General features: G+C 36.3%; 2 protein-coding genes across 3 annotated transcripts in view; one reads left to right on the top strand and one right to left on the bottom strand.

Moving 5' to 3' along the window:
• The first annotated feature begins 1,509 nt into the window (after nucleotides 1–1,509).
• On the top strand, nucleotides 1,510–7,240 carry l(2)10685 (5-methylcytosine rRNA methyltransferase l(2)10685). Of its 2 annotated transcripts, XM_028305444.1 has the most exons (11): nucleotides 1,510–1,658; nucleotides 1,746–1,932; nucleotides 2,044–2,287; nucleotides 2,546–2,721; nucleotides 3,009–3,137; nucleotides 3,741–3,826; nucleotides 4,168–4,265; nucleotides 4,553–4,673; nucleotides 5,767–5,891; nucleotides 6,316–6,453; nucleotides 6,929–7,240. In XM_028305444.1, exons 1-11 carry the CDS (start codon nucleotides 1,572–1,574, stop codon nucleotides 7,074–7,076), a joined length of 1,539 nt encoding a protein of 512 aa, XP_028161245.1. In that variant the 5' UTR covers nucleotides 1,510–1,571; the 3' UTR covers nucleotides 7,077–7,240. The 2 variants fall into 2 exon arrangements, with proteins under 2 accessions (XP_028161245.1, XP_028161244.1); XM_028305443.1 differs by lacking the exon at nucleotides 3,741–3,826 and having other exon boundaries at nucleotides 4,082–4,265.
• Nucleotides 7,241–9,592: 2,352 nt separating this feature from the next.
• MFS3 (major facilitator superfamily transporter 3) overlaps nucleotides 9,593–26,729 on the bottom strand; it is a 28,994-nt gene continuing 11,857 nt past the window's right edge. The window contains exons 3-11 of the mRNA XM_028305468.1: nucleotides 24,693–24,783; nucleotides 24,467–24,615; nucleotides 22,901–23,048; nucleotides 22,196–22,365; nucleotides 16,588–16,737; nucleotides 15,892–16,024; nucleotides 11,570–11,725; nucleotides 11,219–11,304; nucleotides 9,593–10,696 (exon numbers count right to left, since the gene is read on the bottom strand). Coding sequence (XP_028161269.1) covers nucleotides 10,517–10,696; nucleotides 11,219–11,304; nucleotides 11,570–11,725; nucleotides 15,892–16,024; nucleotides 16,588–16,737; nucleotides 22,196–22,365; nucleotides 22,901–23,048; nucleotides 24,467–24,615; nucleotides 24,693–24,783 — 1,263 coding nt within the window. The 3' untranslated portion in view covers nucleotides 9,593–10,516. The remainder of the gene's footprint in view (nucleotides 10,697–11,218; nucleotides 11,305–11,569; nucleotides 11,726–15,891; nucleotides 16,025–16,587; nucleotides 16,738–22,195; nucleotides 22,366–22,900; nucleotides 23,049–24,466; nucleotides 24,616–24,692; nucleotides 24,784–26,729) is intronic.

The following is a 26,729-nucleotide window of genomic DNA, read 5'->3' as shown; positions in this document are numbered from 1 at the left end:
ACCTCCACCATATCGAATAATAAATGATCGAAAATCAAAATATAGAACACGTTTCATCGAACGATCAAAATATAAAAGGTAAAGGAGGGCCTCCGCTAAAACACGCGCGTAAACCCGCACGCGTACCTATCTGTATTGAAAAAATAGTAGGTATGCGCAAGACGTGTTTCTTCGTGTCCGTTTCCAGAAGCGCGGCAGGTGGTGGGTGCACGCCGCGGTGCAATTCCATGCAATAAGAAGGCGCTTTTACACTGCAGTCAAAAAAACAGTGTAGTGGGGATGAAATTCATTCATTTTTCATCCTCACACCACTGTTTTTTTGACTTGACTTATCTAATTTCCGCGCAGTGTAAAAGCGCCTTTTGACTTGACTCGGCTAATTTCCGCGCAGTGTAAATCCGCCATGTCGTGTGCAGTCAGNGGTTCAACGATTCTTGAAATAACACCATTTTATAAAATAATTGGTCACATCATCATAACGTGATCAATTTTACGATTTGGCCACGATATAAATGCATATTAGTGTTAAATTTGACTTATTACTTATTAATCAATAAACTTAAATGAGAAAAATTCAATAAAAATAAAGAAAAGATACCAATTGAAATAATTATAAAATTATTTGTTTTCACCCGGTGTAAACACCCACGGGTGGAATGAAACGGGTTTTTATTGGGTTTTTACCTTCATGTGGGTTTTTACCCGGGTGGAAACCCATCTCTGCACCCGCCCCGTTGCTACACCCTAACCGTACATAAATAATAATGATCAAAATCTGTTTACTTTACCCATTACCGGTGGGCCAGCTGGTATTCTATCAATGCCTAGGAATTACATACACTGCCTAGGTAAAGTATTTATTGAACATTGACTAGGGATTGTATAGAATTCCTAAATTATTACAAATTGCCGCTTACACATACATTACGCGCACACTTACACGCAATATAAATACACGATTTAAGAAAACAACATGGCCGCAATATTATAGGAAATAACAGGTTGTGTGTGTGTGTGTGTGTAGTTGTCAGCTGATTGCCTATATTGCGGCCATGTTGATTTCATAAATCTTGTATGTAAGTAAGAGATAAACAGCTGTTTGTCATTAATGTGTCGATTTGATATGTATTTTTGTATACTTACGTCAAAATGTTAGGCGAATTAGGCTACTTCAGGAAAAAAAAAATATTAGGCGATTTAGGCTACTCGGTAGGAAAAATTAGGCGAATTGAGTTAGCTGATATCTGGCAACCCTGATGTCGAATCCCTAACAATAAAAATGGTTTAGTTAAATATCTAAAAGATACTCTAACAACAGTGAATACTGTGATAACGCATTGGCAAGGTGTTTTTAATATAATTAGACCAATTTGCAGACTGCGCTGCTGCACATGAGCTGCGCTTAGAATATTGATCTGTATTGAACGCATCTGAAAAATAAAATTTTTGGCCAAACCCCTTGATACAGAACTGTGAAAGTTGGTTATAAAAAAACACTGTCAAATTTTAAGCTGTCAAAAAAATAACCTAAAAGTCCATTTGTTTTGGCTAATTTAATTTACTAATTTAAAATGTTTCATGTATCAAACATATGTAGGAATTATTCTTTTACTTCAAACATAGCAGTACAAGTTCGTAATAAAGCGAAGACGCATTGGGTATGTATTTTTAATGCCGGCAAAACTTATGATTAGCTAATTTATGACTAACCTAGCGAAAAACTTTATGAAACTGCTTTTTTCCAGGCAAAACTTAAAAAAAAGACGTCTCCAAAGTACAAAGCTTTGAACCACTTCGACGACTTCTACGCCTCAGTGTTTGGTTCCAAATGGGAGCCTATGCGGCAAGCGTTGTTGCGGGGTTCCAAATACGTTGCTGTTGTCAATAACTATGGCGATGCTGAAGAAACTATTGAATACTTGACACACAGAGGTACTTTAATACTTAGCAAATGCCCCAGCACCAACATTCTATTATCTATCTCGTTAATTTTACAATCACAATATTTTTTACTGTGTTTGAATCTTACAATGCTAATTCTAGGTGCACACTGTCTTAAAAACCTCATGAAAGTCCAGCAAGAGTTCCACAAGGAATACAGCCCAAAGTCTGCTGACCCACCTCCAATAAACAACACAAACAAACTTCAAGAATATGTCAATAGAGTCCAAAGTGAGGATATATCCAGTCTTTACCCAGAAGGTGCAGATACTCCAGACAGATTAAGCTTCAAGGATAAAAAGCCTGATGGGAATGAGAGGATATTGCACATAAATAAATCAGATGGGTGAGTCACTATCAAATCCATTTTTTAAGTGATCTTTCTTTAATTTAAAGAACAAAAAAAATGTTTATATTTAAATTCAGTCAAATGCTGACCTAAACACAATTTTTGAGTTTGAGATGTTTCTAATTTCCAAATATCACCAACAGTAAGCCACCAACATGTATTCTCAACTTTCCTGTAAAGAAAGTGAGTCAATCTCGTACAATTTTCAAGACTAAAATTAAACTTTAAACTAGAACTATTTTTTTCAATATTCAGAGAAGGAAAACAAGGCATGAATTACCCAACATCAGAGTCCCAACTAGACGAGTCCAGAATCATTGACCCATCAATGGGGATGTCATCAGAAGTCTTGTACCAGTACATACCAGCTACCAAACTGAAGGGCATGGATGAGTGGATACCAGAATCTTTACACTATTCTTATTATTCAAGTAAGTAACCAAGGTTAACCCCTAGCATAATTATTATTAAATTATTCAAATACCTAAGTAAGATACTAACCTTTTAACTTTATATTTCATTGCTATTAACCCATCGAATTGTAATCTGAAAAATAAAAATAAAAAAATTTGAATAGCACTATGTAGCCTCATTTGAGAACCTAGAGATATGCTATAGTTTTGCGAATAGACCCAAATTAACTATTAGATTTTTAGTTAATTTGGGTAAAGGAATAAGAAATAAGTTATCTTTATTAATATTGTTGTTAATGTTTCAGCTGACAAAGACTTTCCATTAGTAATTGAGCCAGAAACAGAGTTCCAAATACCTGAACATTTGAAAGTGTACACATATGAAATGGACAGTGAATACCACAAGTTTCCAGAACCTAAAAGATGTAAAACAGGTGGGTACTTAATTTATTTAAATATACTTTTTAAATGAGGCTTACTTTAAAATTCGGACCCTGTCAACCACTGGACTATTGGATTGGGGAATCCATTGCTGTTTATATTTGCCTCTGGTAAATTAGAGTGGGTCATCCTTCTGCATTAGAGAAAGACCTTAATGATGATGACTGCTTAAACAAGATATCTTGATACTTGATGTTAAACTGAATAACTTTCTTCTAAATGTACAGCAAAATACCATCCATAACAAAAACTACATTAAGGTACCACACAGTGATTAGCTTTACACACTGTCCTTTGTACATGTACATATTTATTGTGTACTAGCGGCCTCCCGCGATTTCCTATGTGTGGACTCCGTTTTACAGAGGTGGAGTTTAGTAAAATCCGTTCTTAGCGGATGTCTTCATCCTACCTGCAAAATTTCAACTTTGTAGGTGTTATAGTTTCTAAGATTTCGCGATTAATCAGTGGTTGTCCAATCTAGGAGTGTTTAACTACTGCTCAATGGACTGCAGCTCTGCTCTCGCGATGCTAGCCCTCGTCTTCCAAATGTGTTGAAATTCAACTAAACAAATGTTTCTATTTGTATAATCCAGGGGTGTTCAACTACTACCCAATGGACTGTGGGTCCGTGCTCGCGGTGCTAGCTCTCTGCCTGTCGCCCGGCGACCGAGTGCTCGACTTGTGCGCGGCGCCCGGCGGCAAGCTTTTCAATTGTAGTGAAATTCAACAAAACTGTTTCTCTTTGTACTATCCAGGGGTGTTCAACTACTACCCAATGGACTGTGGCTCTGTTCTCGCGATGCTAGCCCTCTGTCTTCCAAATGTATTGAAATACCTAAAACGCTTCTATTTCTATGATCCAGGAGACTACCCGATAGATTGCGACTCGGCTCTATTGAAACTCATCTAAAACGCTTCTATCTGTACGATTCAGGGGTGTTCAACTACTACCCGATGGACTGCGGGTCAGTTCTCGCGGTGCTTGCCCTCTGCCTGTCGCCCGGTGACCGTGTACTTGACTTGTGCGCGGCGCCCGGCGGCAAGTCGCTGGTCGCGCTGCAGACGCTGCTGCCTGATATAGTGGTGTGCAATGACACCTCGATATCGAGGCATAACAGGTATTATTGAAGTAATTCTAATAATAATAATTTAATTATGCTACCTGTTTTATATGTATTACTCAAAACTGTGTTTTCCAAATAGAGAAAAAAAGTATTCAAACTAGTCCAGACTCCAGAAGAATAGGAAATGAAAGAGTATTTGACTCATTGGGGATCTACAAATAAAATTAATGCTAAAATATCTCTGTTATCAAAAATGGTGGAAAACAATAAAGCTTAATATGTACTCAATTAAAATTATTATTTTTTGTGTTATTTGAAAATAAAAATCATTTTCTTTTCAGAATGGAGAGAATTTTCAACGATTACCTCTTTGACTTCAAGACAAGCAACAAGTGGCGAGAACGGGTGCTCACAACTAGGGTAGACGGGAGGATATACAAAGATGATCAGGGATTCGATAAGGTTAGTGAACAGTACAACTAAAAAAAATTTTATGCTTTAGCTAAGCAGTAGTATTCCTGTAGTTAAGAACGAAACTAATATAGAGAATAGAACCATTCCGACTCTTCCTGTGGATGTCACAGGGTTTTTCAGTATTTCCTTGTCATAAGTCTTGTCAAATTACAAGTTTTATGGAACAAATTATGTTGATTTGTGTCCATTAGCGATTAAACCTATTGCCTGTTTAGAAACGTACTCCCTGTTGAAACAGGCTCCCATAGGCCAAATACTCCATTTGCTTCCCAATAAGAGAGGCTATTGTTCCTGCTATAGTGGAGGAGGCTCATAGTCCAGCATTGGACTGTAAAGGGCTGTTGATGATGATTGTTCCTGCATTTGAAACTATAGTCCATTCAGCGTAAGATGGTGATTATGACAGTTCTATTTAGTGAGGCGCTCCTTATAAACCTAATCGATATTTTTTAGAATCGAGAATATTTTCTATAGAAATCTAATCGCCTTTTATTTGTTTGATTTTTAATCTTGATCAAAATTATATCTATGAATTTGAACTATCTGGAAATGGAATAAACGTGAATATTCTTAGTGGTAGTAGTATATCAGAAAGAATTAAATATATGCATTTTATTCAATAAAACATCAAAATAACAATAACAAACAATACGTGGAGAAATCGCATAAAACAAAACCGTCATCAAAGGCAAACGCACACGTACTGACTTAGCTTTGACCTGCCTGAGATAATAATCGTGATTCGAGGGTAAGATGACCACCATGCCGATTACTGATTTATTGCGATTGTTTATGTTTCATCCCTATGAGCAAAAGTTCCGACTAACGCAGAAGCAATTCATTTAATATTTTTTCACAATTTTTTCTAAATAATAAACTAATAAATAATTAGAAATTCTTGTTTAGGTTAATTGAGAAAGATTAGTGATTGATATTTTGGAAGGATGAAAACACACAAAAGTAATTGATATTTACAACTCAATATTTTTATTCATAGAAAGTTAGAATCATAAAACGAAACGTTTTATCTGTCTAAATCACCATCATAAGTTGAATGAACTATAAATGACATTATTTCCAGGTGCTAGTAGACGTGCCGTGTACCACAGACCGGCTGTCGGTGAACGAAGACGAAAACAACGTGTTCCGACCCGACCGGGTCAGAGAACGGCTCAAGCTGCCCGAGATGCAGTCGCAGCTGTTGACGTGAGTTTATTACAAATTTAACTTTATTACCATGAAATAAAGTTCAAATATCCTACAAAAACACCCTGAGGCGTCAAATAGGCATGTTAGTGTACTCCTTTACTGCTGTAATTTGGACTTTATTCCCACGAAATAAGATTAAAAATCTGTTTATGAACTTCCCACAAGAATGCCTTTCGCCTGGTGCGTCTTGGTGGCGCAGTAGTATACTCGACCTGCTCGTTTAACTCTGAGCAGAACGATGGTGCACGCGTCTTCTTTGCCTCTATAATTTGAACTGTATTTCCACGTAAAAAGGTTCAAATATGATTCCTCTAGGAAGGTCTCGAAGTTGACGCGTCCGGTCTGCGCGTTAGTGTACTCCACTCCATTACTGCTGTAATTTGAACTTTATTCCCACACACTAAGGTTCTAAATCCCGCAGGAACGCTCTCCGGCTGGTGCGTCCAGGCGGCGCAGTAGTATACTCCACATGCTCGCTAAGTCCCGTTCAAAACGACGGCGTTGTGCACGCCGCGTTGAAACGCGCGTTTGAAGAATACGGCGTGCTGGCTGCTGTCAAGTGAGTAACATCTACAAAACTTTTAAAGAATAAGACTTCTGTTCCTTTTTCGTCTATGGCCAGATCTAAGATAGCGTTCCAAAGGGTTAACTAAGAAAAGAAGCCAAAACAAGAACGTTGTCTGATGGTCAATCCTCAACACCGAAAGAGTTTTAAAGAAATATATTTTTGAAACATTTTCATTCAATCCGTTATTGCCTAGTCTTTTAAAAAAAGTATCTACTTACGTTTTATTTAATAACTAGCGGCCGCCTGCGACCTGCGTGGATCCCGTTTTGCTCCCTTAGGGGTTGAATTTTGCAAAATCCCGTCTTAGTGAGCACCTATGTTCTAAAAGGAACCCCCATTCAAAATTTGAGGTTTCTAGCAATTGTAGTTTCTGAGATTTCGTGATGAGTAAGTCAGTGAATCAGTGACCTTTCGCTTTTATAGATTTTTATAGATTTTAAGTTATTTTACGCTTTATGCTTTTCAGGGACCTCACAATCCCAATGTCAGCGCTCAGCAGTACATTGTTGCTAGCTTCGGGCGACATCGCGCCACGCTATGGGCAACTGGTGCTACCGTCGGTGTCTGCCAACTTCGGCCCTTCGTACCTCGCCAGGCTAGTCCGAATTAAGTAATTGTATTGATGAGATTGAGATTAATGCCTCAGCTAATGTACACGCTTCAACACTTCGACAAAGTCTTCGAGGAAACTAATCGAAGTTTGAAGCGCATATTCATATACAGGGTGGAAACGATAAGTGCTCAAAAAACTGGTTAGAGATCCTGAAAGTGCTTCACGAGCTCTTTTAAACGGTATCAATAATAGGTTACAGAATAAACTGGCTGGATCTATTCCGAAAATTCAATGTTTCCAGCTTCCATACTAAATATATGCCAGCCACATAATATTAGAAGTGTATAATTTTAATTAAATAATAAACTCTTAAAATAAACTCGTAAATTGCATTCTAATTTAATGGAAAACGTTGGTTTTAGGCATTACTTACTATAATATTATCAAGAAACGACTGCCATTACTGTGGCTTTACTAAATGTATGGTAGTTCGAAACATTGTTTTTTTTGATAGATCCAATTTATTCTGTAACCTAATAATGAGACCGATTAATAGAGCTCGTAAAGCACTTTTAGAATCAGTAAACAGTTTTACTATGTCTTGTAGAGTTTTTAATATTTTGTGGGTTTTATAAATGTATGGAAGCTGGAAACATTGAATTTTCGGATAGATCCAGTTTATTTTGTAACGTATCATTAGTACCATTTGATAGAGCTCGTGGAGCACTTTCAGGATTAGTAACCAGTTTTTCGATATCTTGTATAGTTTAGAAATAATCGAGTGAGATCACTTATCGTTTCCACCCTGTATAGATCGTGTCATCCACGAAGACGCGCACCACCAAATCTTAGTCGAGGGAAGCGCGGGATGCGGGGAGTTTGAGCGTCATTAGGTATTGTAGAGTGCGTGTGCACTCGTGGATAATTTAGCGTGTACCGATAACACTCTAGCGGAAGTGGAGCGCGTCTTCGTGGATGACACGATCTATACTCGTGCAACCCGACTTCGCGAGTATCTCAGACTTGAGTGCGGGCTCTACTAGGCTACATGGAAGTAGTTACATACCAAAAATATCTGTTAAATATTTCACTTCTTTCCAAAAGGGCCAGAAACGAAAACATACTTACTTGGTATTTATCATACATGTATAAAATAATATTGTGTAAATATATTTTAATAAATAAATATACATTATAAGGATCATACATATTTTATTTCAATAAGTACATTATTTCTAAGTACAGATAGTGTCTTTGGTAGCAAGTTCCTAATGACATAGATCTATAAAAATAATAAATTCCACATCAAAAGCATTTTTTCAAAATCAGTTATACAAATTCTGTATTCAAAAAAGTTTTAAAAACATTGTTAAATCCTAGAACATATTTACTTATTTGTTACCATACGACATAAGTACTCATCTAACATCCATGACACAAATATAAGACAGAGATTACAATATATTATATCGTATATCCATACTATTGGCTCCGTGCACGATTACAGCGCCAACTAGCGTCCACAACTTTGTGGGCTCTGTCACATTGACATTTAGGTCGTATATTTGTGAAAAAATATCGAAATGAAAAAATAACAAATATTTTCAACTAATAAATTGTTGTGATACCACGATTTGGGTGGAAAAAAGGTTTTGAAATCATTTTGGTCATTCAAATCAAATGAGGTAAGTCCAAAAAGTGTGTTTAATTTTGATTGTGTCAGGGTTTGTTTACTTCATTTATAGTTGTAGTTTTACAGTAAAACAAAAAGAAAAAGCTACTTTAACGGTTTCATTATATAACAGTAAATATATTTAAATGTTTCTGTATCGCTAGTAATAAATTAAATATCGTTTTCAGATCGAAATGAGTATCGTTTTGAAGACCGGGTTTGTGAGAGTTACAATATCAAATTCCAACCACAAACCGTATTTAAAGGAAAGTTGTTGGTATTGGCTGGACAAGTCCGAGATGTAGAAGAATTAAGAACAAAACAAGGGCAGAGTTCAATAATTCACGCTCTCATCATAAGGCAAACATCTGTGCACAACAACTACTGTGACTCATTTTTGTACTACCACGTTGTATAGTTTAGTTATTTCCAAATTGTAAACGGCTATTAAAACAGCCCTATCGAAATACAGTCCACTCTTTTATTTAAGTTCCCAGTAGGACCCTTTTCATGCGATTAATTAATGATATTAAAATGTATTATGTAGAATCGGTTTGCCATTGACAGATACATCTGATGACAGAGCTAACATTATTTCTACTTTTGACCACCATGAGCGCTGCGATAGATTATGTCCCCCCCACCTAGTACTTCGCACCCAGCGAATAGCGACATTCAGAAAAATATCAATACTTCGTTCAAATCACCAAATATCCACACAAATCTTATCTATCATCATTTAAAACACTACATAAATGCAAATTTCGAAAATACAATAAGATACCAAATATTTAGGCTAGAAGAAATAATTATGGCAATTTTAACGTTATTAAAAATGAGTCGAAAAGAAATAATAAGTAGGTAGGTACATAACATATTTTACTTACACCTCTAAATATTAAAGAAAATGCTTTATAAATAGCAATCACTTATAAATGTATAAGTACACCACCACAAATGTCTGTTCTTTTATGCAATCTGAAAATACATAATGTCAATTCAAAATACAAATTAAGTTAATACTTTTAGATTTAAAATACTTTTTGAAAAGTTTCCTTACACATTCATTCATAACTATCCAGGATCTATTTTTATATCAAAAATAATTACTCTACACTGCTAAGGTAAAAAAATACTATACAAGCTATAAAAAGAGTTGGTAAAAAAGACCATACAACTGCAGGAATATAGTTACTGGCGTAAAATCTTCTTATTTTTCATATACTAACTACAAAAAAATAGACAGAAAGCACTCAGTACCACATCCATTACAAGTCAACCGGAATCAAATACGTGCCTCTTATTTTTATACTAAGTAGTGAGTAAATAAGTAATACGTAGTTGCCTTTATTCTATATCATCATCCTACCAAAATTAATAGAGTAAAGCCATTTACACACTACGATATTTAGCAGCGATTCTAGCTGTCGCGATTCAATCACAATGCAGCGGCGATGTATTCGTAATCGTCTTATACGTGCTTTTTAAACGCCTACTTGCAAAAATAAATTGAGTTTTATGAGTTTTTACACTTAATATTAAGTAAGTAATTTCTATCTTAATGCAGACGAAATACTGTCACATACTGTTGTGATTAGATATAATGAATGTCATTTTTATGACGCATGTTTTCGTCGCAAAAAGTCGTAGTGTATAACCGGTCTAAAATAAAGATATAATACATACCTATAATATTTTGCAACTATTATTATGAATGACACATAAACAGTCCCTACTTTAGTATTTTTATAAACTCTTTTAAAATCAATAATACAAGTATTTTACCCTTGAACAAAACTGTCATGGTTATCATACCTTTTCAATGCTTTTTAAACGTCATTCTTCTCATCGTTATTCAAGGGCTTGGCTTCCTGCTCCACTTCTTTCTTTTCTTCCACTTTATTCCAAGGCTGCTCCTCCCCGGATCCGAACAGGGTATACACGACGATCTCGATGGCATACAAACCGATGGTCACGAAGAAGATTATGCGCCACGCTGAGATTGTTTGCTGGTGAACAAATTTTCGTGTAAATAAATAATAATAAATAAATAAATAAAACGTTTATTACCAGTAAAACCAAATACATAAAGTCCTTATATCTAGCGGATACCGCACTAAGCAAAGCTTGTGTCGCAGTAACCTTTAATACTTTGTAACACAAAAGAATCTACTATGGGGTCTGGGAACATGAGAAGTATACAACTATTTCTACCTCTCGTTTCCACCGCTGCAACTCCTGTGTCGCCAGGACTATAGCATGACCTCAAAACCCAACCAGTGGAGGTCAAGATTGTCCCGGGGAAAGTTAAACTGTCATTGGAGCCGTAACGAAATTAATTAAGCATACTGTGTTTGAAGTTGTGACTTCCTTACAACATGTTCATGAAAGTCCAATTTTATCATCCTGTGATTATCTATATCAATCCACATCTTGTGCAATAAACTCGAAGAAGTAAAGCTAACACTTTCTCATGAAACTCGGATAAATTGGAGGTTGAAGTTTTCATACCTAATAGCGTAATAACTTACGTTTCCGTGTGTCAAGACGCCAACGAACAAAGGTACGACGATTCCAGGGATAGTCGCCACTGTGTTGGTCAATGCCATGAGAGTTCCTGCAAGGAAAGACACGTTGGTTGACATTTAACATTTATTTACTGACTTACTTTTTTTGGACCTAGAGAGTTAAGCAACAAAAAATACTTAGAAGAACTTGCCGTCTCTGATTAATTCCACCTCACTATCACACACCAGTTCCTGCACCTACAGCCAGGATCTAGAGTTTAGCTTACGTTGAAAGTGTTCAACTTGAAACTCAACCAGTGAAGGTTGATTTCTTACTGTCTTGGAATCTGCAACAAATTAAATAGAAAGACTTACCAGCGAAGTTGGGCGCGATGTCGATATGGTTGGACAGGAATCCGCAGAACATGCCTCCAATGCTGGTGACACCAATCGCAGTGATTGCCACCGCCGCGCCGCGGTTGCAGCCGATGAAACATAATGCTAGCAGACATATAGCCGGGATCACGGATGCTGGAACACAAAGTAACATGATTCAGATTCTCAAACGGAATTTATCCCACATTTGATCACAGACGCTGTGGCTGTGATATTTTGTATTTTTGTATTGTATTAGATTATATTCTGCGCCTCTACAAATGAAGCACAGTGCTAGCAGGCATATACGCTGCGACACCACAAAGTTACATGTTCCACATTATGAAACGGGACTATTTCCATTTCCCACCTCTAACGATGGAGCACAGCTCTAGCAAGCATATTACTGCTAACTAACAAATATGTACCAAATTATAAAATGGGACTATTCTTATTGCTACAACTCCTGTCACCTGTGTAACTAGAATCTACACCTTGATTAACTGCCAATGAAAACCCAACCAGTAAAGTCAAGTTTGTCCAGTGAAGAAGTTGTATCTTGTAATGATTGGTTATTAAGAAGAGCGTTGTCACATTTTTCATGCAGAAATCGAGAATTTGGCAGATTTCGAAATGATTTTAGTCATATAATTTATTGTTATAGCTTCTTTTGACTTATATCATCGTAATTATCATACGTTTTTACGGAATGTCTATTGAAAAAATCTCGTTCAAATTGGATTTTTGCCTACGAAAACAGCGAATTTCGAAAGCCCGATTTCCAGGTAACTCGCGAAGGCACAACTTTGAACTAATATTACAACAAATTTATTTCTAAGTAAGAAGATAGAATGTATTCATTAGAATAAGCATACCCTGAAGAAGAAAGTGTATTGAGAAAATTTTGATGTTTAATTCATTAAAATGCATTTTTATCATGTCTAAGATAGTCAAAATTCGAGAAAATTACTGCAAGAAAACAGGTCACATCTCATAATCTAAAAGTCATTTGGCAACATAAACTACTTTATACTTAAGAAGAAACATAGTACTATTATTGTGTGAAAAAGAAAAAATATCTATCTTCAATCTTCAAATGAAAAATTAATTTGAAAATACTATAAAATCGGGTGCATCAAATGGCATAAATCAGTCGTGCTTTGGCACTCGTAGACGCCGGGTCTATGTCAGTTGACTGCCCACTGACGTATATGCGTCACGCGTGATTTTTTCGTAAATTGTAGTATGATTGAGTACTTTTGATCCGCAAGTATTTTTAATTTATTTGTTTAGGTAAATCGGACTTGTAATTTCTTTCTTTTCAAACTTTTTATTATTTTACTTACAGAATATGGGTAGAATAGATAAAAGATATTATTATGGTATCTGTTTGGTCAGGAAAAAATAAATGACTAATAAAAATTTTAACAGGGTGTCAAAACATTAGTCTATGCTATTGTGTTTCTACCAACATAAAATATACTCTTCCTTACTAATAAAAGTTGAATAGCGTCTGTATGGTCACACAACGCTTCGTCATGTTTTTCCGAAAGTTCAATTACTGACGACTGAATGAAAGAAATTGGTGCGTAACTATTCATCTGATATTAAACGTTTAGTAATAAAGGGGTAGGTCAGGTAAATGGCAAATCCACCAGCGGTCGCTCGATGACACTTAGACAAATAGTTTTATAAAACGTCAACTAAGTTGGTTAGGTATTTGTATTGTAGATACTTATACAAATGAACGTATAAAATGAGTTTATTTTTAAAAGTATAGGTACAGGGTGGAAACGATAAGTGATTTCACTTGATTTTTAATTATACAAGATATCGAGAAACTGTTTACTGTTCCTGTAAGTGCTTCATGAGCTCTTTAAAACAATAACAATAAATAGGTCAAAGAATAAACTGGATCTATGCGAAAATTCAATGTTTCCGAATTTCATACTAAATGTATGCCGCCAGCCATACCTACCATATTAGAAGTGTTAATTTTTTAAATTTAAATTTTTAATTGAGTAATATATAATAATCAAACAACAAACTCGTAAATTGCATTCTTATTTAAATTATTTACGGAAAACATGATTTTAGGTTTAACTTGCTACAATATCATCAAGAGATACTAATTAATAAATACTAAATAAACAGATAAAGGGGACGGCATTAAGGCACTCAGAATTCTCAGAAACCATTGATTTCGTGTTTGTTTGTAACTGTATTAAATGTATGAAAGCTGGAAATATAGGTTTTTTGAATAGATTCAGTTCGTTCTTAAACATATTATTGATGCCGTTTGCTAGGTCTCATGAAGCACTTTTTCAGTAAGTAACCATTTGTTCGACATCTTGTATACCTACTATAAGAAATATTCGAGTGAGATCACTTATCGATTATTTTCGTCATCCTTATTTGTATTAAATTTAATTAAAATACACTAAGGCTGAGATGCACCACCTAACTTTGACCCTAACTGACAATAACCGGTGTTTTATGTTAGACAGATTTTTGACATCCAAAATTTTGATGTCAATGTTAAAGTAAGACGGTGCAACACGGCCTAACAAATGTATCGTAGACAGTACTTTTTATTTTCTTCATAAATCTTTCTTTTCTTTGTAAAGCTATCTACAAGCTTTTATTTTCTTTGACATCTGGAGTTGTAAAATCTTGCAACTTAAAATTTACTTACTTCCCGTTTTCCCATTGAGCTGAAATTTTGCATGTCTACACAGGCATGCAAAATTTCGTTTCATTTCGCACTAAATAATTTAATTTACACGTGTTTTCATGCGATGGCCAAGTCAATATATTTATGTAAAACGTTAATGATTTCCTGGACTGGACTTGGTATTACATGGATCTCACAACTTTTTACCGTAGAACAACTGAGTAGTGAGACTTGGTTTTTTGACAAGTATTGTTTTTGATGGGTTTGTATTACAGAACGCATGTGTACCTAATGGGATAACTGTTTAAAAACACGATTAGATAAATTTTGCTCTATGGATAAAAATCTTAAAGTTACCTCTGATTTTTTAGCATTATACGACCGTGGTTTATAATAATAAATTCTATAAAATCACAATGATATCAGTATTTACCTCTTTGATTTCCTGACTTGTTTAGATTTACAAAAACTAAATATTTATTATTAACTTTTAGATAATAATTTGAATGGCGCTTACGATGTTTAGTTACGAGCTCTTTGATGGACACAGATATTATAGATAACGTTTAAAAAATGGCACGCTCGTTTTCATACATTTCATTCTATTTATTTAACCTATCCATATTTATGTGCGCAAACGTCACAAAATCAGAATAAATTTTAATTTTTCCATCCCGCATCATAAAAACTAAAAAGTCAAAAGTAAAATTTAAATAGTAAATATTTTTCATAAACAAGCTTTTGATGCTGTAAAAAGAATAAAATAAAACATAAATTCTTTCAAACCCATCAACTTATTACTTTACTCAATTTAAAGATTAAAAAGTTGTCACGGGATTTACTAGTGTAAAAAATACATTAATTACGTAACTTGATTTTGCTAAAAGTCTGATCTGAGAAAAAATCAAATGGGTAAATTATACATTTATTTCTTTATTATTATGTATGATGTACTGTCTTAGGTACGATACAACTACGGATTAAGATCGTTTAGTCGACGCAGCGTTGAAATTGTACAGATAAATGCAGTTTGCGCACTCACTACGCGACGTCAAGCAATAAAAACCTAAAATTCGAACGCCAACTTTTTGCTACAACGCTCTTAAGAACTACTTGTATTAAAATGTTTATTTACGACAAGTAAAACACATAGATGGGCTCCAGAACTATGCTTGGTATAAAACCAAATTGTGGTGTGTGAACGTATGACTAGATATACGTAATATACCTAGACGACCTTGAGCTGCCGCGCGGAAATTTTACATTTTTGGCATTGTTGGTGCCCACAGCCATGCCGGATACAATAGATAACGATTGCATAGGGCCAGTGAGCACCGAAAATTAAAATGTTGTAATAGATCCTAATCATCATTAAGTATTCAAAAATGTAATGTGAACTGGAACTACTCGTAACGCTGCCTCAATGGAATAAGATAATGATCGTTTCATCCACGAAGACGCGCCCTACCAATTTTTGGTCGAGGGAAGCGCGGGATACGGGGAGTTTGATCCGAGCAATCCGAGCGTCATTATTGTAGTGTGCGTGTGCACTCATGGATAGTTTAGCGTGTACCGATAACACTCAAACATTAGCAGAAGAATGGTGGCTCGCGTCTTCGTGGATGAAACGATTTATAAACAAACTCACCAAACAGAGTTCCAATCTTCCTAGCAATGGTCGTGGTGATGATTCCTTTACCGCGCAGCCAGTCCAAGGTCCTGCTCAGGCCGATACTGAAGAACCACAGAGACAGGAACGGCAGGGCGGTTGACACTGCATTCTGGCAACACCAAGAAACATATCCTGAAGTTATGAGATATCTTGAAGAATTCTTGCTATGAGGTCACCACTACTACAGGAAGAGAAACCGGGAAGAAACAAGGGGACAATAAACTATAAGTAAATAGTTATATCTAGGCAATGTCAAGAAAAGACAAAGAAAGGAACGATAATGAGACAGCTCAAATGGGAACATTAAATCAAAGTGTCTTAGTGATGTCTTGGGATTTGGCTTCCATCCAATATTTTCAAATCATCAACAAAAAGCCTTCTGAATCTCATCATTTCAATGAGCATAATAAGCAAGTAAACCCATTGGAACCTGATTTTGTAACCGCAATGAGGAAGCTCCTTATCTAAGCTGATAGAATGCAATGATCAGGCCAAAGAAATCGAGCTTCACCCAAAATCATAAAAGCCATTTATTTTCTGCAAACAGCCTTTAAAAAGCGCTTTTACACGCCCCAGTATTATTTTGACCCTACCACTGCTTCGGGATAATAAATGGGCCAGTGCAGTGCTGAGAAGAAGCATCGCAAGAGACCGTTAAAATAAAAGTCTTACCTCAGTCATGTTGAACTTCAAGACTTGCTTCATGTAGAAGGGCAGTTCGATGAGCAGCATGTACCAGCCCCAGTTGGAGCAAGCGTGGGAAACCAGGATAGCCAGGAACGGTGGTGAGCGCAGCACGGCTGCCCACGGAACGGCCAGATTCTACAGACCAGAGAACCACATAAACTCCTGTTTGTGCACACCGTTGATTTTTCGTCGGCCGATAGTTTAGTCGGGCAGTTGATCAGTATGGGCATGTATGGGAGTGCGCACACTACGCCGATTCGATTTGACCGATTCTTCATACAAATTAAAATCGGGCACAACTATCGGCCAACTAAAAATTAACGGTGTGCGCCTACTCTTAGATTTCATTATTACTTTGTTTTATTTATTCTAGCAAATAAACGCTTCTTATTCTTGGGGCTAGCTGGCGCTGTGTGAAATTGTCCAAAGATTTAATTATTTATTTATTTTTCGCATTACTTCCGATTTGAATACGGATCTAGAAAACTAACTAGAGAAATGGAATAACGGCAATCTGATTTAGGGTGAATTCGACCGAACAAGAGTAAATATTAATCTCAGAATAAATCGTCAGTTTTGACATATTTCCCATTCTGAAACTGTCAATGTGCCAGTTATACCTACTAGAAGTTATTCTCGGATAAAAGTTTGGTCGAATCGGGCCTTAGTGCGTAAACTGCCATATAAATAGTTTTACGACTACGTAGGTATACCTACTCCACCGGACTACCCAAGTAGCAACAGATTATCTTCATAAGGCATTGAAGATATCTTGAAGACTATTAGCCTAATTCCAGCCGTTGTCTTGGCCAAGAAAATAGTCGCACTCAAGAAATCTTGAAGTTATGCCCCAAGACTAGGGTATGCAAAACCGAAAGTTTATCAAAAACCGATTTTTTTTTCGGTTTTCAAGAAAAAAAACCGGTTTTCGGTTTTTAATCGGTTATTATCGTTCTATTTTTTTTTTCAATCAACTAGTAGTTACATACAGCGATTTGTTACGTCCTGTCCGTTTTGTGTTAGATTACATTATTTAAGAGAGGGTTATAACAGTTTTGATAAATTTAGCTTATTCATTAGGCATTATAGGCACATAATGCATAATGTATAAGCTAAATTTAACTCAAGGGATGGTAGTTTATCTCCATTGTACGTAATAATTGTCAACGAATACGTTTTTAAAATTCATTACTCTGTCGGTTTAGTATTTTGTTAATTACCACCATGTACGTAATGTACCTACCTACATCAAAAACGTACTTGCTTACAATTACTATTGATATAAGCAATATCTTAATTTAAAAAGTATAATAAAATGTAAAAAGCTTTAATTTTGTGAACGCTAGGTGATTACGATTGATATTTTAAGCTATATCTTAAATTAAAAAGTAGAATAAAATGTAAAAAGCTTTATTTGTGAACGTTAGGTGGTATTTTTGTCAAATTTCAATACACTAAGTATTACAGTAATAAGCTTCTGCAGATATCGCAAATAAATGAGATTCAATGTTCAAAACAATTCAGAAATAAAAACTGTTCAATTCACTCACACATAGGTTAATTATTCACTGCAATAATCACCAACCACCGGGGATTCCCCGTTTAAAGGTAAACGACGGAGTAACCAAGTGACAATGTTGCCAAGTTATAAATTGTAAAATAACCAAATATTCGTCAAATATCAAAATACCCAGGTTATATTATAATAAAATGATATTGCTTATTTATGGAATTTGTTACATGTATACAGATAGAAAAACCGATTTAAATCCGGGTTTCGATTTTTAAAACCGGTTTTAGAATTTGTCGAAAAAGGGCGGTTTTTCCGATTTTTCGGTTTCCGATTAACCGGTTTTGCATTCCCTAGAAGACGTGTTTCGTATTTTAGTGAAATGCACCCCCTAACTATGTTAAAAAGGGGTATAAAGTTATTTTAGTGGTGATTTGCTTCAAAGTTGATATTAATTACTCATTAGTACATTTTTTTACAATCATGACGTCATGTTAACGACTACCATACTCTAGGGGCCTCCACTTAACCTCGGAGTGGGTGCCCGCTGCGTGCGCTCGCCCAACAATGCATAGTAATGCATGAAAGTCATGCCGCGGGCACCTGCTTGCGCTGTATACATAAACTCATTTTCGCGCGAGTTTTGGCGGAGGCCCTTGAGGTAGTGGGAGTAGTCTTATGGAAAAGCTCCTTCTCCCACGGCCAGTGGCATGCTGGAAGCTTGGTAATTCTAGCACCCGTAGGAAAATATAAAAAAAAGTTTACCAATAATACTGCGGTAGGTGTAGTTTTCGATTTCGTTGTAAAAAAAATAATACCACCGAGTAACTTTCACCGGATCAAAGGCCGAGCTGCATATTCATAAAATAGTTCTTAAGCTGTTTGAGAGTCATTCTAATCTCGTATAGGCTGATATTCGGTATATCTTTGGTAGAGTGTCGAGTTAGCTCAGCTGTTGGGTCTGTGGCTTACATATTAACAGGTTTGGTGACCAAGGTATGCCCTTAAAACCTCTCGGTCTCACCCAGAACCTCGGTCACACACCGTCCAACGTATTTAACTTCGTCAGCTGGCTTAGCTCAATAGAGTTGTCTCTTGCGAACACTTCGGAGCCTTAGTTCCGCTCTATCGCCTATTGAATAATAGTACTATTCGTTAAAGTTGTGAACATTTTGTCAACTTTATCTCATGTTTTTCTGATTTTCAACTTACAATTATCAAGTTCTCATAGGCTAAAAATATAACGAAACACGTCTACTGCACAATGAAAGTAAAAAATACCGAATAAAGTAACATTCTATAATTCTTTGAGGAGAGATAGACAATATTGGCAGAAAAAAATTTGTGCTCTTAACATAGGTGGTATTTCTATAAGCAAATAACTTAGGAAATACTGTGAATATTGAGATAGGAGTGTGAACAACCTGTGCCAAATTGGACTTTAAATCTATCGGCATTAAAAAGTGAAAACCGCCAAAACTTGAGATAGATGGTATTGATTCTTAACCGTCGTGGTGCTGCTATACATTAGAGAACAATTCATTTACTAACTAATTTATTAATTACATGATTTCTCCCTCGGATTGTCCGTGTGGAAGTCGAAAATGGTTCTAATAGGATTTTACGTTTTTAGTTTAGTTATCTATACTAATATTATAAAGCTGAAGANGCAAAAGCTATTTGTAAAATAATTAGACTAAATTATTAAAAGTGCCTACCCAAAGTCATTATTCCACGCGGACGAAGTCGCGGGCACAGCTAGTAATAAAATATAGGGCGGGTAAATTGCACCACCCGCATATTTCGTAAAGTATTCTTTGAACTCTGTAATTGCAACATTCAGCGATAAGCATTCTTTATTGAATATCGGCCATATGATTTTTTCCGTATTAATGAACACATGACGTATTTTATTGTGAAAAGTTTTTATTTAATTGTTTTTATGGAACTTTTTACAAATTGTGATTTTTTTAAAATTTAATCCCACAGTGTTTCTAATTTATTAAATGAGAAGTTTGAGAAGCGTAAATAAGTGTGGATTACAATTATTACAAACATTTTTCGGTAGTTATTATGTTAAGATTTTTTAAAGGTAGGCCTACTGTCGTCTAGTTAGTTAAATTGTATAATATCATGTTGTACCTAACTTTACCATACAATTTCGAAAATATTTTAGACAATATTTTAGTAAATCATGTTTTGAGTTTACTTATAATAGCATAATTTAGTATTTGCGGGCGACCGCACGCATTTTGTATCAAAAATTAATACAATAAACTGCGCACGCAGGTGCTCGTGCATTACCTTGAATTAATAGGCGTGATCCTGTTTTATCGAAATCGTCCCGTTAAGTGTTTTTTTTCTCAAAATGTACTAATTCTAGTAAAAAAGTAATTAACTTAATCTTCAGAAAACTATTTCTAAGACAATGGTCTATAGAAAGTCCTAAGTAAATCTACGAATACTTTATTTACTTTGCAACACTTAAATAATACTTTATCCATACTATTTAGTATTAAGTGAGCATACAAAAAATCTTAATTTAGTAAAATAAGATTTTTTTAACTTAAGCTAAGAATAACATAAGACCAAATTATCTAAAGAATACTTAACTTGATTTTGGGTATTCTTAATTTGCTTAAGTAGCGCTCGATGAAGAATATAAAGTCTTAAGGAAAAAAATCTCTATTCTAAGTTAATTTGGTTTTAGCTTAAGTGTAAATTTAGATAGAGTTAAGACAAGTAAGATTTTGCCATTAATACCAATTGCTACTTGGGTACAGAATAGGAACCCGACCGTGTTTTCACGGATTCAAATCAGACGTAGTGCGAAACCGCACTCACGGTTCGCATTGTAAAAGGACGCTCGACACTTAAAATATAATTGAAGCCTGCTGTGTCAACTCAAGACCAATTGGTCTGAATATTACAATTGAATCAATACCCTAAGCTACGGTCTATTTTTGGATTTGAATTGAGTATTCTTTCAGCATAGGACTTGTAAAGGCTGTTATCGACGATTGCTATTAGGTTGTTGTTTCTAAAATCTAGAGCGTGACTTACTTACTTACTTACTTTACTTCACACGACTGAAGTTTAAAATATTAGTTACTTTAAAGTTCTAAAACATCGTAGAGATCTGGTGCATACTATTATACTACTGGTATTTCTGCAATTTTAAATGTTATCCCTACTTTCTACCAATTTTTTATTATCAAAAATGGTTCTGCAATAGGTTAATAAAAACATGTGTATGCAAATTAGTTGTTTCTGTACTGCTATTGATAGCAGTTAATGGATTACATTAGCATTTTTCCATGTCGATGTCGAAGACAACGTACAAGGATATCATCAGAATCACATTATTGGAACTCCCATCGGCCAGAGGAGACCACCAAGGTTGGCAAACATGGCAGAGTAATTAAATTATGCCAATACATTAGACCCCATGACACTTTCCGTGGTGACATTGTTTGCATACCCTTGAGGATAACCTGCCGTAGCTATTGTGTTGAGAAATTGAGAGTAAATTCAAACTCGTCATAAAATCTTCAATTCCAGCACGTGCTACCAGCTACCTACTGTCATTGAGTAGGTATCGCTAACTCGGATGCCTATATCTGACAAGCGAGTAGACCGCACAACATTCGATTTTCAATTATTTTAGTTAGTTGGAAATAGAGGCACATAGCAAGAGTAGTCACATTAACATTGCGCGAGTACATTCAATTAACGCGACTAATCCCATCTCGCTTTTGCACCACTGCACCTCCTGTATAGCCAGAATTTACAGCTTGACCTTAGTAGATGTAAATTATCACTGAATTTGCAGTTAACAAGCATGCAAGCTACTTTTCTGTTTTACATGCCAGTATCGGAAAAGCCGACCTCGCGTAACGGGGTAAGGCGAGGCATAAGAAGAAGAAAGAAAAATATAATAAATAATCCTTGGACATTTTACACTGCGCTTCTAGTCCCAAACTAAGCCTAACCTAACCTAACCTCCGGAATAGTAGTCCGTTTCGAACTTTCGAACCGCTACACCAATCCAGTGAATTATCCAGTATTAGCAAAAGAACTGACCTTATGCTCAGCATGGTCACCAGCCTTTCCGCCCAACGAAGTGACAATCATGTCCCGCTCCTCGATGCTGATCAGCGGCTGCTGCTGCGGTGTGTCCTGGATCAGGAACACCCACAGCACGCACCAGATGCAAGAGAGTCCGCCCATCACGTAGAATACGCTCTCCCAACCTTTGGAAAACAAGAAAGAAATGTGAAATTGAGCCGTATCCTGAAAAAACAGTGGCTATTTTTGGTTTAAGACATACTTATATCAAAATATCAAAGATATCACTTGAAAGAAGTGTCATAGGAATTGTGTCGACCTATAGTTCGAGTTTAGAAAACTACATTCAAAACACATAGAGCCTGAAGTACTGAAGTTCAACCAGTCAACAGCCTGAATCTGTACTTGAATCATTATGAGCTTCGTTCTGCAAAACGGACCTTAGAGATACCAAAGCTATCTACGAAGGATGATGGTGATGATAACGTTTACTTGTGGAAATTCTTAGATCTACATTTTTTAACTAGAAATGTAACTTAAGATTTTTTTCTTTTTCGCCAATGACAAATTCGTGTTGGATAAACACTTGAGCCAAACTATGGCTTCTAATCTGCAATGTTCTAATGTGAAACTTGCGCGTCTAAACACCTTGTTAGGGCTGCAAACCCCTATGTTAAGACTAAGTCATTGGAACATCTTATTCTGACTATAATTCCTCACCAACTTTAGCAGTAAGTATCCCGGCCATCAGCATGGAGATGACAGTTCCCAGCGAAGTGCCGGCGTATACCAGGGCAGCCATGACAGAGCGCTCCGCAGGCGGCGCCCACTTAGAGAGAAGCACGTGCATAGCGGGGAATGTTACGCCCTGTCAAAGATACGCAGATACTGACTTCACGTAGATCATTGGTTCCCAAAGTGGGGGGCGCGCCCCCTATTGGAGGCACAAAGACCTGTACAAGGGGCGCGGACCATCTGTGTACTTAAGTATAAAAAAACCTGCGACCACTGAGAGAATGCATTCCAGACTGCTCGATACGACCAATAAAATAAATGATCTTGACTGGAGAATGGGCGCGGAATTTTTTGTATGGTCGAAAGGGGGCGCGTCTCAAAGAAGTTTGGGAACCAATGACGTTGATGTCACTTGTCTTGCCCGTGGAACCCTAAGCGGTCGCCGTAAGACCACGATAACAATTTTTGATTTCTATTGTGTCCCCATTCGCTGGTACTTGTGGTGGCAATTTCGATAAATGCCTAAAAAATTCGTCCGAAACTATCGTCAATCCTCCTACCACTTAGTCCAACGCGACTCTATTCGGACATAGGTCGCTAAGGACCTATGGATACAAACCTAACCCCAACTATTACTAAATGTGGTTAGTTACAGTCTAACCACACAAACCCAGTGCTAATCTGAAGGTCTAAGTACTAAGTAGGTCTTATTTCAGAAAGCCATTATCAAACTGTTAGCCTTTTGATTAACTAGACTAATTGAGCATATCTCAAATTCTCAAGTTTGCATCACATTAAAATTCTAAAAGACTTAAAGTTAATTTAGACGCTTATAATAAACGTCTAATTGGTTTAATTTTGTTCGAGTGTTCGCATATTAGTACATAATATTAGGTACCTTACTTTCGTTTTTAACGAAGCAGTAAAATAACAAATCTACGCAATTGATTAAAATGTTTACCAAACTTGTATTGATTATTGTGGAAAAATAGATTTAATTTTCATTATTTGGGAAATGAAACTTAATCCCCTTGGCTTACGCGATCGTATATCAGCGCCCACAAAATGTCCCTGACATTGCTTGCAATGTCACATACACGTATTATGGCATGTGGGTAGATTCAAGCTGCATACAAATGGTGAGTTTAATCCATTAAGGTACAGCGCGCGTTTTGAGTATCCATCCGGGCGCCCGAATATTTCAAATTACCATGATCTATCGAAGTATCGACTCTACCATAACTGCACGGTAAAAGTTATAATATCCTTGAGTTTCATGTGCTTTGAAGGATAAAATTACCTACATTTGAGAAAGATATGAATAGTTGACAACTACACTTCTTTCTTAACTCAACTCGTCTCTAACAACAATTGATACAATCTATTGTCAAACTCTGAACTGGCTTATTTTCTAATTTTCTCTGGCTTCATTTTCCACAAATTCATGAATGAAATATGAGTTTGTGATCCTTCATCCTTTTCAAACAGTCAGAACCCCAAGGATTTTAAAAGTTAGAAGTGGTTCTCTTCTTTTTACTGTATTGAACTTACGCCTCCAATGCCCTCGCCGATTCTCATGATCACCGCAGCAGCGTAGTGCGCCTGCGCCATGACAGGCGTCAGCAGGGTGCATATCACGTTGATCCCCACGCTGAAGAACATCACCCATTTCGCTGAGAACAGCTCTGCAACCCTCGCCCCTGGGAAAGAAATGATCTGAATTGAATATCATGTTCTTCTTTGAAATATCTAAGTGGTCGAAAGAACAATCACTAACCTGGAACCTGGGACACGAAGTATCCCCAGAAGTAGCAACTCAGCACTATGCCTTGGATTTCAGAAGACCATATAAAGGGGCCGTCCAATTCCTGAGTAGAAAGTTAGAGATGTTAGGTAATTAGGTAAACAGCATATTATGTAGATCTAACTATCGCGTATGACCTCATGAGAGAGCAAATTAGAACTCTATTCCTACTCTTCCCATGGGTGACGTAAAAGGTGGTTATGGTAAGGGACAAATCTGTGAACATCAGGCTTCCCAAACTAGTCTGACCAGGGTGGAGAGTATAGGCCAATACCTTTTGTCATTAATGTCAATCCTGCAGTGAACACTAAAAAACCTGATAACACTAATAATGAATGCCTGCAAAGGGTTCGTGCTCAATTCCCAATCTCGATCAATTTAATTAATTGAATCGAGTCGAAAATGGTCGCCTTGTAATAGAAACCCCAGCAATTCCATCCAGATGGCAATTGATGTGTTGCCGAGCGCAAAATGATAATTATACCTCATGCGAAACCAAATTGGTGGCACACTTCAATATCGTGATCTGAATTGTAAGTTTAAGTCTTATGACGAATTCGACCGTTCTGTCCATGTGTCCATTGACCGCGCATTTTTATTGGCCATGATTGATTTATATTCGAAAATAATTCAAGGCCTTCACCTCCGACCTAATTAATAGATGCCGACGCCGATAAATTCACCAACAGATATACCTTTTTTCAACAAAAAATTCAAAGAATGCTACAAGACACAAGATCTTTCCGCTGTTAAGGGTGTCTTAGAGACCCATGTTCATCATCTCAAATTGATTCTAGAAAATGCCTGATATTAGCAAAGTGAGATTCCCATTATGAACTCCCGCGTCAATGAGCACAAAAGTACCAAGATTCAGTTTATGTTTAAAATCCATAAACCCACATTGTTTCCAAAATATGTCGTATTTTATGTGGGCAATTAAACTGTTGGAATCATCCCAAAAATAAGCTCCAAATTCCAGCCCAACCATTGAACGGCCGACCCGAGGCTTCAAGGGCATCTATTTTTAGTTTGCTCCCTTTTTCCCATCAGATAACAGTTCAACGTTCGGAAATACGGTTTCCGTAGAGGCTAATTGAAAAATCATGAATATTCTTACCAAAATTGTTCCCGTAGATATGTATTACACATTTAAGTAACGTTCTACACGCCTTTACATCTTAGTATAGGCTGTTGTTGTACCTAAGAGCTTATTAGTTACTTTAAAGAAAGACAAATATTATAAGATTGTTCCTAAAACATTCTGGGCAGTACAAGGTGTTAAGTGAAACAAACGAGATACTTTTCTTACATTAAAATACTACAAAACAATGTTTTTTCGCAGAGAAACGCAGATTTCAGGTGGTAGAGCTATGGCCAGACCAATGGGAAGACTTATGGAAATCTATTTGAAGGTTGAAGGTCTATGGAAATTGACCAGAGTTCATAGCGACTCGAACAATAGAATTCGTAGTAGAGCATACCTACTTCTTAATAATAGCAAAACAGCTTAAATAGTAACGACCGATAGATTTGACTGTACATGACTTATGAGGACGAATGTATTGAAATATGTCGACATCGACACTTTTTGCACCAATAATTAAACTGTTTTCTTTCACAAATTGAAATGCGGGCATCGTTACGCTGAATTTGATGAAGGATATTGGAGTTGCGAAACGAAATAAATTATGTCCGATGCACAGCGCAATATTATTATAATGCATTTAGAGAATTGGGTCAAGAAGCTTGATGAAAATACTTTAAGGAGAGTGGGTCAGTTTCTTCTTTGCTGTCCTCAAGTTGACCTAATGTTTTCTGACATATCACAGAACTTCAACCTATAAGGCTAATAGTAAACTAGTTCACAACTTGGGGTCTTTCAAAAGACATTATAAATTACTTATCTCGTTGTTTTTCATTTATAAGTAAATCTATAACAAGCATTAAGTTACTTAAAATCTACTTATGTTTATTTAGTTAACACGTAACACAACATCAATGAGGTAGGTA

The sequence above is a fragment of the Ostrinia furnacalis genome, unplaced genomic scaffold (assembly GCF_004193835.3).
Source record: "Ostrinia furnacalis isolate ACB-3 unplaced genomic scaffold, ASM419383v2 OfSCF1657, whole genome shotgun sequence".
NCBI classification, from domain to species: Eukaryota; Metazoa; Arthropoda; class Insecta; order Lepidoptera; family Crambidae; genus Ostrinia; species Ostrinia furnacalis.
Note: the sequence above shows the minus strand (reverse complement) of the source record. Positions and strands in the feature narration are given on the sequence as shown.